The following is a 12,487-nucleotide window of genomic DNA, read 5'->3' as shown; positions in this document are numbered from 1 at the left end:
TGAATCAAATACTATGTACACATAACGCATAATAAGCTGATATTTTATAAAACAATATCACGTTTTTTTCGTCTCCTGAAAAGTGGTCAAAATTGACTTACGCTGTTTTCGTAGAGCAGCGACGATGTGAGATTATTTCTGACTGAATGTTTGTCGACACAAGGTAACATTTCAATTCTAAATGGTAGATATTTTTAGACATTAGCTTTTCTTTTATTGAATGAATTAAATATTACAATACCTTAACGAATAACAAATTGCTAAGGAAAACAAAAATAATAGAATTATCATTTATAATATCATTAATTATTGGATTTAATATTAGAAATATGTAGAATCAGTAAGATAAATGGGAGAGGGGAACGCCTCGCCCTCATATTCACCATACTGACCACACATATTGCCGTGGAGGGCTACTATCAAATCCTACAATTAATTTTTATTTTATGGACCATTTATTTACAGCCCAGATTGATATGAAAGTCTTCTGCACCTCCACAGATATATACGTGGTCATCATGCAAAATAAAAATGCTAAAATCTGATAGGAAGTAAAACAAGAGAAAGAAATTTCAATTATATGAAACACTTTTATCTTATTAAACTAACAATACACACGTGCCAGAAAATTATCAGATATTTATGGTGTTTGGTTTAATTTTACCAATGAAATAATAACATGTTTGACACACTTGAATAGTATTAAATTTTGGTGGTTAAAGTATTTGCTTTATGGACGTGTAATTAAAGTGTCTACTTGAAAATTCTGATAAACTACTTGATTTCAAAGTAAACATTTCCAAACAGCGACATTATAATTCATCAAATCCATCCTTAAATATGACACGAAGTTTGGTAACGTGAGTTAATTCAAAATTTCACCTTGACCTATACATATTAGACTTAAATATGTATTAAAGAAACTCATTGACAATAAAAACACCCATCAATATCAGAATAATGAAAACGGTCATCCCAGTAAAGGTGATTTTACCTCTATATGTATATACACTTACTAACAAAAATAGCAAAATCAATTCAAATGTGCAACCCCAACGGAATAAAATCAAAATTTAATTAATATCGTATTTCGTCTGTATACTAGACTGATCGGCAATGTAGGTGAACTGAGGCTAGCACGTGATAACGAAACAACTCTTTATGTTTTAAAAGAGAACACAGATGAGAAAAAGCAGACTCCACGAACACGAACAGTCAAATGTTTCAGACAGAACAAAACACCATTTAGTAGAAGATACTTAAAGAACAGCATGAATATCATTAGTATATCCAAACACAATGCTGATACAAAGCGTCTTTAGTTATACTACAACTAATAGCTGTTTATTATATAGTGTGTTTCAACTTCTTACAAAATATGTCAACCGCGCGCGATGAATGTTTTTGTACACTTTAACGTACATAAAACTTCACATGTATATATCGTGATTCTGCTTAGAACGGCCACAGACTAGGCCAAACGTCAGACCCTAAATAACGACTATTTGGTCTACTGTACTGCTGTAATCAAAGTAACAGGTAGTTTAGTACTTAAATCATAGGAAAAGGCATGAGTTGTTTGATAAATCTTTTATTAGCGACCGCTTTAAACAGATGAGTCTGTAGTTTTGACTGGAACTCGTTATATAAATAATATGCGGTATAAATCCGCCCTTAACGATATCTTAACCAAAAACTTACGAGTAATCGGTCGATGCGAAATAGCAAGGTCTGATAATCAACATTCGCTTTAAATGGTAAGAATCATGTCTAAAGCAATCCTTTCATTTTAAATGGTTTATTTGATTTCCTCTGAACGTTAGATAAAATATGTATTTTGTAAAACGTTACCTTTCATATAAACGTTTTGACCTTATTTATAATGTCTATACGGTAATATGATCATTTGTTTACATCCACAGGCAATAATTTTTAAAATCGTAGACACGTATTTATCTCTTATGTCCGTGTATGACACCTGTTTAACAAAAACTGTTTTGTAAAATACTTGTTGATGAAACGTTTCATTTAAATCACAGTTTTTTTCAGTAAATATTGTTATATATGAAGTGAAGCATACTTTATCATTATATCTTAATTTCGTCTCTTTCTTAATTTGGTGCAATTGAAACTGCGAATCATATTATGTTTGTCTGACATACGGATAGGGACTTTAATATGAACTTCTGGCAAATCCGTGAATTGCACAAACTCTAAAATAACATCCAATCCTTATATGTACATTTTAAAAGAAGTTTGCTGCAAAAAGGTGGTATCTTTCCATGATAACTGGAAAATAATGATAGATGTATAGATGTCAGACTATCGACATTTCAAACTTGTAGATAGAATAATCAAAAAGACCCGTCTACGTTTTATTGAAAATATATGCTGGTATAATTCTCAGTTTTAATTTGAAAATCGATTTAACCCTATAAAAATCAATACTTCGACTCGATTTTGATTGTCTGAAAATAAGGTGTAGCTACAACTGAATTATAAAAAAATGCCACCGCTTATTTATGTCCGACTCTGTGGAAAGATGCACAAATGTTGTAGATACATTAATAAAGGTTTATTTTTTTTTATAAAATGTACAAAATATATAAAATGTGAATGTTCATGGTTGATAATTCTTCCCCTTTCCACAATAACTGATATAGAACCTCGGTTTGTTTTCAATTCAGAGTACTTTGCCTGATTTGTTACCTTATGTTAAGCACCACGATAAAGGAATCATTGTCTATCGATGTTCTTGTTGTATTACAACTCTAAATCTATTCACGACAAGTTTTTACACATTGCTGCAAAGTTTAGCCCAAATGTATTTTATGTATCATCTACATATTTCATACCAAATGTATAACTGTCAAATCTGTGGACTCGGGATAAATCTGCATACTCTTTTCAGGTCTATCGAGTGCTGAATGCACTTTCAAAGACGGATTTTGTAACTGGGAGAACACTGGAACAGACGACTGGATAAGAACACAAGGTGATAGCAGGGATGACAGTTTACCGTCTCCCCGTACCAAGACAGGTCAACCTTTTTATGATATTAAAAAGGCTAACTGGTTTAAAACAACATTTTTGATGACAAATCAAATTGAATTCATAACTCGAGATACAGCACCTTCACATACTCTTTTTGTACTCTGTATAAGGCTATATCTCACTTAAAATCATAAATTAAATCGGTTAATAATTATAATAATTATGGTATTAAACAAAGTAACATGGACAGTAAAAGTAGAAAACTTTCGTTTAATATTTACAGATGATTTTTTCATTGCAATAACTAACAATCAAACAGAAAGTGCAACAAGTACAGTAATTGCGAATGTCACCAGTCCACCATATTCAAAAGGACTTTCATGCTTTCGATTATGGCACTCACTTAAAAGTGGTAGGCGAAACAACATTACAATTATCCTTTCGAAGACAACAGCTAAGAAGAAAAGAATAGTTACCTTGGGGAACACCGATAAAGAAAAAGGAAAATGGAAGCAATTATACATGAACCTTGACACTTCGATAATTTCCAAAGTGAGTACAGTCGTATTTTTGTGAATTTGCTTCCTTCAAAGTCTGTATATGTTTCCTTATGTGTAACAACTTCTGGAAGTATCAAGATTGATACATTATACAGTTTTGGTATGGACAAACATTATGGAACAGATTAAGTTCATCACAAATACTAAAGATATGTGTGAGTTTGAATTATTCTATCCCTTGAATTATAGTGTTTGTATTTTTACAAGTTTATTTTAGACATTGCTTTTAGTTTCGCGTTTCTTTCAAATGCATTGTGTTCCTCTTACCAACTCACCCCTACTTTTCTACATCCATGTATATTCGGATATGCCCTTTCAACTTTTCTCCGAGACAAATTGAAATTTACCCGACAGCATGAAATCAATTTGCTTTTGTGTGTGGAGACATCGTTTTGAATATATATATATACCAATCACACGGGGAATAAGAGACTGCATTATTTGAAAATGTACGGGTTTACATGTTAGGTTGCATTCTTTATCTTTAACAGCGTTTAGCTGTCAAAATTAATAATATAATTGTACTGACATTAATCTATTGTACAAAGGTAAACTGTGCTTGCAGAACCTCGATAGGTATGTGTTTGTAAAACCTAGCATAAAACGTACATTATAACATCTAACAAGTCTTTCCCTAAACATAATTGGACATTTGGTAATTTGCCACACCTAATTGTTCTATTCTTATATACATGCTGCAATCTAACAAGAAGTTTTGGTAGTATATAAGGACATTTCCTGTATATTTCAAATTGAATATTTAGTGGCATTTGGTTTAGTGTACCACCAGTCTCACACAGGCTATACAAACTATATACGTTTGTTTGTTTTAGCCAGTTATAGTTTTGATTTCAGATTAAGATTATCGGAAATCTTGACATCGACAGTTTGGGGTATGTACCAGTTGATGATATTGTTATAACATTTGGCAGACTATGCTCAGCAGGTTCGAATATAAAACATTGTCTGCATTTATTCAGACTTATTTAATTACAAACGTAACTTTGTATACATTTTATTGTGTTTTCATCTGAAAAACATTGCTATACATGCAAAAGCTACTTCATATCTTAACATCTTGAACAATTTCGCAGTTTCAAAATATCTATCTATTTCGTTAGACTGAAGTGTATTGTGATATTTACGAATAAGCAATTATATACTCTATCCAATCGGCTCCTTGAAGTTACATAGCACAGGAAAGTTTGTATCATAATGATAAGGAACTGGAACTTAAGTGTATTACACTGATAATTCAGATTGTGACTTTGAAAGTGGATTCTGTGCTTGGGAGCAACAAAAAGGATCTGAAGATGACTTCAACTGGAAACGAATAAGTGACAGTACTCCTAGTAAAAATACCGGACCAGAGAACGATCATACTTCTGGAGGTAACATATATGTCAAATAGTAGAATACTACAATACAACTATTCAAACATATACTACAATAAGAATATTTGAATAACTTTTATCTCGTGTAGTGCTTACTATGATTACGTGTTCAGTGCTTTATGTAAACACTTTGTATTATATGGGCTGGTTGTTTTCTGCTTTTTAAGACTGTTAATAGTTAGCATAATATGTTTATTTATATGTAACATCATTTTTTTTATAATTTCCAGATGGATATTACATATACATTGAATCAAATAAGGAAATGGAAAATAACACTGCTAGACCTGACGGCAATGGACAAAAATGTTTCTCATTTTGGTTCTACATGTATGGGGATGATGTCAACTATCTTCACATATTTGTTACAACGCACGCCGATGGTGAACAACGTGTATAATCTGCACACAAAAGCAAGGGAAAGCAATGGGTAGAAGCACAAATCGAGATCATTGATAAGGCTTATCAGGTACAGGATTGACTTACTTGAGTTTTATCAAAAAGTAGATATAGTTAATAGAAAAATCTTTTGTTTAGTTAAATGTGTGTTTCTGCCACATAATGCCACTAAATGAATGTCAATCATTGTGAAATGATAGATAATTTATTTTAAACAGGATTTGAAAACAAATAACACAATATAAATAGAAATAATGGAAATCCACATGTCTCCCAACACGGCATAAATGAAAATGTCGCAGGCTAAGTACAATTAACGTATATTTCAGATCATACTTGAAGGTGTAATAGGTACTAGTGATTTAGGAGACATAGCCGTTGATGATATAACGATAAGACCTGGTGTTTGTAAACCAAGTACATTGTAAGACCAGTGATCCAGAAGATCGCATCAGTTATACGTGCCCTGTGTAGAATGTATTATTATATTAATTAATAATTGTTATGGCCTAGTATTACATTAGCACCGATTTGTATGATGATTGTTCAAATATGAATGCATCTAAGCATATACAATGTATTCTTGATAGAGTTCAATGACAATTTTATTTGATCGAAGTATTCACCGCCAACATATATGCAAAATTTCAGTCTTCTAATCTAATCCTTGAAGGCATTTTCATAGTTTTTTCTAGGTAATCTATGTTGGCACTTGAATATTGCAGAACCGAGGTGTTTGCGCTACATAAATTTTCGACCAGAAAGGTATTTTTTGAGTCTTGGGAACAAAAAGAAGTCACACGGGGCAAGGTCAGGCGAATAAGGAGGGTGAGGGAGCACAACAACCTTTTCCTGCTTCAGAAAGTCTTGTACAATAGACGCCTTGTGCGATGATGCATTGTCATTTAGCAATCTGACATTGGCCAAACCAGTTGCGGGTCTTCGATTTTTGAAATATTTCTTCAGTTTTCGAAGAACTTTAGTCTTGTAAAACTTCACATTTACGGATTTGCCTTTAGGTACAGCAACCTGAATGGCAGGACCCTGAGTTGTGAAGAATATGGCATACATTACCTTCTTGACACTCATGGTCCGCTTTGCAATGCATGGTCTTTTGCCAGACTTTGTTGCCCATGTCTCGTCGCCAGTGACGACATTTGCGAAAGATCGTGCATTGTAATTTGGAAACTGTTTAAGCAACAATTTTGCGCATTGCACACGTGCCTTTTTCTGCTCATCTGTCAACAGATGGTGAATCCATCTAGCACAGATCTTTCTTATTTTCGAATCAAGTTTCAGAATTGTATGAGCTGCTCCTAATGAGATGCCAACCACACTAGCTATTTGCCTAGCGGTGTATCTTGCATCAGTAGCAACTATTTCTTTCACTCTAGCAACCATCTTAGCAGATGTTGCTGTTTTCGGCCGACGGCTATGTGATGCATCTTCTGGTGAAACTAACCCAAATTTAAATTTCTTAAACCACGAATAACTGTCGAAAAAACATTTCATTATGCCCATAAAAGAACATATTTCATCAAAAACGTCTTTACACCTTATGCCAAGAATACATCGATTCTTAATATAGGACCGTATTTCAACGGCGTACGCTGACCTTTTTCCAACCATTTTTGTATTAGTATACACCAGTAGGCAACGTTTAGCGAGCGATAGACAAAGCTAAAGTCGGATTTTAATGGGCGTGGTATCAATGTAAATCTAATATGTTTATCTACCCAATAATCTTAATTTCCTCGTGATTTTCGCATTATTGAGCGAGATAACGTTCTAGATGCATTCATATTTGAATAATCCTCGTAGTATCCTCCATGTGAAGAAGACATCAAACATGGTCTCGGAAGGTCGATTATTTTGCTAAGATGCCTGTGTATGTCTTAATTCGAAGCACCAACTGGGTCTTCCTCCACCATCAAAGACCAGTAAAGCCGCCATATAACCTGAATTGTATAGGTGTGACCCTAAACAACTGGAAACAAAAGAGTATATATAGATCTATGTATGGTTGATTTCTATCTAAAAAAACAACTATTTTTAGATTAATGAGTATAAATGTTTTAAATGGTGTTTTTTTAATCCTTCAAAATACATTCATTTTTCCAAAATAACACATTTAAGGTCGATCAGTTTTAAACAATCTTTGCATTATTTAATAGGTACACATGTATACCCTTTAAACAATTGTAAATAGTAGAACCATGTTCCAACCATAATTCTCAATCTTCCAATTTTCTCTTTTCGTGGGTTTTCATCATTATGTTTGAAAATACTGCTTTGTTTATTTTAGGTGAAAAAAGAGGCTCTCTTATTGTAGTTTATATTTTGGTTCAACAATCATTACAGCTGTAGTGGTCAGTAGTGTGGCAATATTTATATGGAGGTATGATAAATGTTCGAACAGCTTTGCAATAAACGCGCTCTTTATAAGCTTACAGTTTGATGGAACATGAATATAAGATTTCTTATATTAAAGGTATTTATGGATGATATTAAGAATTGAAAAAAGTAACAATTTTTATATTACTTTGCTGGACAAAAATGAGTACTAAACGCTGACTATTAAATTTAGGTTTTTGACAGGCAAGTTCAAGTTGTTTAATGTCATTTTTATTTGAACGTTAAGTGCACACAAATTTGTATTTCTCCTGTAAAAGAAAAGATATTCGAGCAAAAGAACATCATCCGATGCTCCACGTGAAATATCGTCAGAAACTACAGGTTATGTCAATTCTTCAGGAACCAATGAAACGTACACAGGTCGTATCGTTGAAAATCAAAAAAATAATATGCACTCTAAGGCAAGCAAAACAGCATCTGATGAAAGTGAATATGCGGTAATTACTGACGACAATATTCATCCACATGACTCTAACAAAACGGAATACAGCATTATTGATATGAACCAGAAAATTAAGCAAGCCAATGATCACGTTTATGATCGTCTGAAACATGCATTATAACATACTCGTTTCTATTCCCGTTAAGTTACAATGGAACCGGGAACGTCAACATTTTACCATACACTGACGCCTGAATTTCATATCGGGTGCGTGACGTAATTTAATGTGTGTCATTGCATTAATTCCTTGTAGTTAGTCAGTGCTTTTTAACAAAGCCATATTATTGACATTACATTTATACGTGTAGATACGTATGTGATAAACAGCTTACTGTTTTTTCATCGAGAAATTTGCACTCATTCTTTAGCTGAAGAATATTGTTGCTTGCTGCACCTAGAAATGAAGCTCAGAGAGGAGGCTTTCTACCTGCTGTTTAGAGTTGGACGGAAAGACATACACATATAACGACACATACGTGAACAAATGATAGAGAGTTTGAGATTTCAACCTTCGCCTTCCCCTTCAACGTCTCTTGCGAAGTTAACGAATGAAGTTGCAATTGAAGTTCGATTAAAATTCCTTGAGATTTCAAACTTTAGAATGCACCTTACTTCTTTTAATCCGCCCATTCAGTTTATCCGTAATTATGATCGTTTTTTTTTTTTTTTTTTTTTTTTTTTTTTTCGTGCATTTTGATATCAATTGTCCGAAAGGGCAGGACTTAACAAGAGGTGTTAAAAAAGAAAATCAAATAAAAACATTTCAATTAATATAATCATCGCATGAATATTAGATTAAGATAAAAAAGAAAACGAAACAATGTAAACAATGTAAAAACTCGTTGGTATTGCTCCGAACATTTAGGTTTTATATAAAATGATGTCAGTCTACAATGCACGATTGTAAATCATACGTAAGAGGAAACAAAAATGATAATCATATCAACGTATTCTATTGTTGATGGTGTTCTTAAAAGATAATACAGTTAATATTTTTTAAACAGAAACATGAGACACCAACTATTACAAATGCATTTCTCGATATACTTTGAAGTTAAGGTAAATATATGCGATAAAGTAAACACAAAAGGCATAACCATAAAATATAAAGGTCAGATTCATCCGTCATGCTGTTGACTAGTATTTTGTAATTTTTCTTAAAGTTTCTTTTACTTTGAATTGGTACTTTGTAATTCGAATTCCTTAAAAGACGCGTTTTACTTGTAGACTCTCATAAACAGTGTACCTGATAAAACTCTAACCTTTTGAAAGATATGTTGATAACATGAGCCAATATACACAAATTGTAATTACATTTAACAAGCGATTTGAAACAAATGTAAGCTACTCTCGTGATATCATACGTTTTGGCATCATGACACTCTGTATGACTCTGTATAATGCCAAACTCTCAGACAGCACAACGTAATCGTGCAAAGTCACCAAATGTCTAGCGAAACAGTCAAGAAATGTTAGGTGGGGACGAAAATTGTCGCACAAAATAACGTGTTGGCATATACACGTATTTGTTTAAATATACTATTTCATATTAAGTAAAGCATGTGCAGATCCAGGAATTTTGGTTAGAGGGACGCCAACTTTAAAGTGGGGGTCACCCATTTCAGGAGAGGGGAGGGGTTGGTCACACCGAGTTTCAAGACCGATTTTCTTTGTAAAATGTAAGAATCAAAAGGGGGAATTAACCCACACTGCCCCTCTGCCAGGCTCTGGGTCCGTGCATGTAAAGAATGGAGTTATCCCATACGGCTAACAGGAAGCTTCTCGGATCTTGATATCATAGATCTGAAATTGTCTGATTTTTCCATCTTACTAGTGCCATTTTATGTTTATAATTAAAACGCAATTGTCGTATTAAGTGTCCGACAGAAACGGATTGATTTTATTTGGAAGTGAAAATACAACGTTCAACCAAATGATAATCGCGCGATATTATTCATTTTTCAAGTAAGATGACTGTCATGCCATGTGCCTCCATCCAGATTTCAGTCTTTGATGCCGAGTATGTGGACAGAGCAGATGTAAAAAGACTGAAGTTTTGACTTTCGTGATTTCACATCTTCGGACGTTCAAAACTTCACTTCATACGACAAAAAGGTCCATCTGGTATAATCGATACCGCCTGGGGACACAAATATGCCGTAGAAGTTAAAGTCTGAACAAAATCTCAAAGTTTCTAAAAATCGGTTGATAACTTCATACTTCCAGGTTCAATTCAAAGTATTTAGTTAAAATCATTAGCCATACAAAACTTCATTATTCTTATACTTATTGAAAGTGTTTCGCATCAAGTTTAGTCTTATTATACATATGGATAATCAAATAACTTAATAAGCAGACACCCTGAAACTAAGCTTTTTATTTCACATATTAGTAATAAAGAGAAGTCTTAGGCTTACTTGATATTACATGGAAAACTTTAGTAGCAAGGTCAGATATAAATGAATACACTCATATCGGTGACGTTTTACCCCAAATATACATGAGAGACGTTAAAGGGGAAGGCGAAGATTGAAATCTCAAACTTTCTAATAATACAATGTGTCAACATCCTGACAAACTAGACATATTGCCTGTATTATCAAAAAGCGGAAATAACTTAATGTTGCCAACACAGTATATAAGATTTTTTTTCAATAAGAAGTACAACGTAATGTCTCATCACGGGCATAGAAATAAAGTATTTCATCTAACACAGCATTCGTGCCAGATGGCTACATTGGATGCTTTAAAGATTACCACAACAGAGTTCTTAACGAGAGGAAAACAGACTTCGACCCTAACAACGGAAAGAGATGTAAAAATTCTTGTAGAAGACATGGATATAGATATGCTAGAACTGAGGTGACCTCTCATGATATTCCTTTGTAAACGTATATAATTTTGATATAATTCTGGCTATAATAAGTTTACACATACATTTGTATCTAACTTTTAAATAAGAAAATTATTGATAAATATAGAAGAACCATGTATTAACATGCCGAAACACTATGATGAGTTTATGCGCTTGCGGAATACTTTGACGAGGGCGTGACCAGAGTGAATTATATACGCGGCATAAACCGAGTCGTTTTGTTGAAATATATTGAAAGATGGTTCTGCTAAAAAAGATATTATTTCTATTCTAATATGCCTTTCACGTAAACAGGTTAACTGAAGAAATAAGCACTATTTCATGATGCAAAAATGGCGCCAAATATCGTAGACAGACGTGACATCAACACGTACCTGTGCTTTAACAGTGTTAAAATACGGGAAGTAACATGTCCAGCAGATAATCTTAGGAGTGCGTAGACGTCTGCTGATTCATTATTCACGCCTAATAACCCATACAGTGTTTGCGTATTAAGTTTAACACCAATCCGTTACATCATTTTAGTTCTTAAACGTATTTTCAAAAAAAAGATAGTTGATCAAATATATATTTAGTAGCACTCTTTCCGGGCGCCTGTATGGCGACAAATGACACGTGAAAAAGACGTCAGATGTATGTGTTGCGAAAATACACATGGATTTTTCATATCAGTACACGTCACAAACAAGACTATATTTTGAAACACTCATTCTAAATTTCAGACCGGAACAGAATGTTTTTGTGGAAATGAGATTAGGTTTAAAATTCCAGCTAGTAACTGTGATTACAAATGTAAACCCTCGGATTTCTGCGGTGGCGACTGGCGGAAATTTTATATTTGACACTTGGTGTAGGTATATTACAATGCGCGTTGTATTTAGCCTTGATATCGTAACAGAGAGAAAACGTTTAAGAAAGTGATATTAAAAAAAACGCGAAAACAGGTTTTCTATATAATATAGCATTCGATGCTGATTGCTGAATGTGTTAGTCATATTATTCCTAAAGCGTCTCTGAACTATTGAGTCTGTACTTTTGAGGGGTTCGTGGCAAAACGTCATATGACAAGGTCACATAGAAGACCATTTCGGCAATGTACACATTATAATTTTAATAATTATGATATCCTTATTGTTATGGTACATATGTCTGTAGTTTATGTTATACACATTAAAAACTATTAAATTTCAACATCTAGGTTAATGTTTACAATGGTTTTGGTAAGACCATAACAAGGAGAATATAATTTTCTATTTCTCAGAATGTTTTGATGACCTTTAGACTTATTGTTAAACTAGAGTTTAACGTATCAAAAGGAATCAAAGCACTGAGAGTACTGATTGGGCGGTGCATTTCAGCTGTTTTTTGTAACATTCTTAGATGAAAGTCAAATATTGTGATAGGAACA

At 33.3% G+C, this 12,487-nt stretch overlaps 1 protein-coding gene across 2 annotated transcripts; it reads left to right on the top strand.

Annotated features, from left to right (window-relative positions):
• The first annotated feature begins 3,310 nt into the window (after nucleotides 1-3,310).
• LOC128551684 (MAM and LDL-receptor class A domain-containing protein 1-like) lies at nucleotides 3,311-8,847 on the top strand. 2 transcript variants are annotated; one of them, XM_053532590.1, is made up of 5 exons: nucleotides 3,311-3,546; nucleotides 4,410-4,500; nucleotides 4,814-4,945; nucleotides 5,179-5,417; nucleotides 7,653-8,847. In XM_053532590.1, the coding sequence occupies exons 1-4, from the start codon at nucleotides 3,517-3,519 to the stop codon at nucleotides 5,346-5,348; spliced, it is 423 nt and encodes a 140-aa protein (XP_053388565.1). In that variant the 5' UTR covers nucleotides 3,311-3,516; the 3' UTR covers nucleotides 5,349-5,417; nucleotides 7,653-8,847. The 2 variants fall into 2 exon arrangements, with proteins under 2 accessions (XP_053388565.1, XP_053388564.1); XM_053532589.1 differs by lacking the exon at nucleotides 7,653-8,847 and adding an exon at nucleotides 5,677-5,766 and having other exon boundaries at nucleotides 3,312-3,546.
• The last annotated feature ends 3,640 nt before the right edge of the window (nucleotides 8,848-12,487 follow it).

This window comes from Mercenaria mercenaria, unplaced genomic scaffold (assembly GCF_021730395.1).
Source record: "Mercenaria mercenaria strain notata unplaced genomic scaffold, MADL_Memer_1 contig_1553, whole genome shotgun sequence".
In the NCBI taxonomy this organism is placed as follows: Eukaryota; Metazoa; Mollusca; class Bivalvia; order Venerida; family Veneridae; genus Mercenaria; species Mercenaria mercenaria.
The sequence above is the reverse complement of the archived record's forward strand: the minus strand, read 5'-3'. Positions and strand labels throughout refer to the sequence as shown.

Coding starts and splice junctions, on each gene's coding strand:
- LOC128551684 (XM_053532590.1), top strand. CDS start 3,517: ATGAACCTTGACACTTCGATAATTTCCAAA. Junction 3,547..4,409: donor ACACTTCGATAATTTCCAAA/GTGAGTACAGTC, acceptor TTTTGATTTCAG/ATTAAGATTATCGGAAATCT. Junction 4,501..4,813: donor TGGCAGACTATGCTCAGCAG/GTTCGAATATAA, acceptor CTGATAATTCAG/ATTGTGACTTTGAAAGTGGA.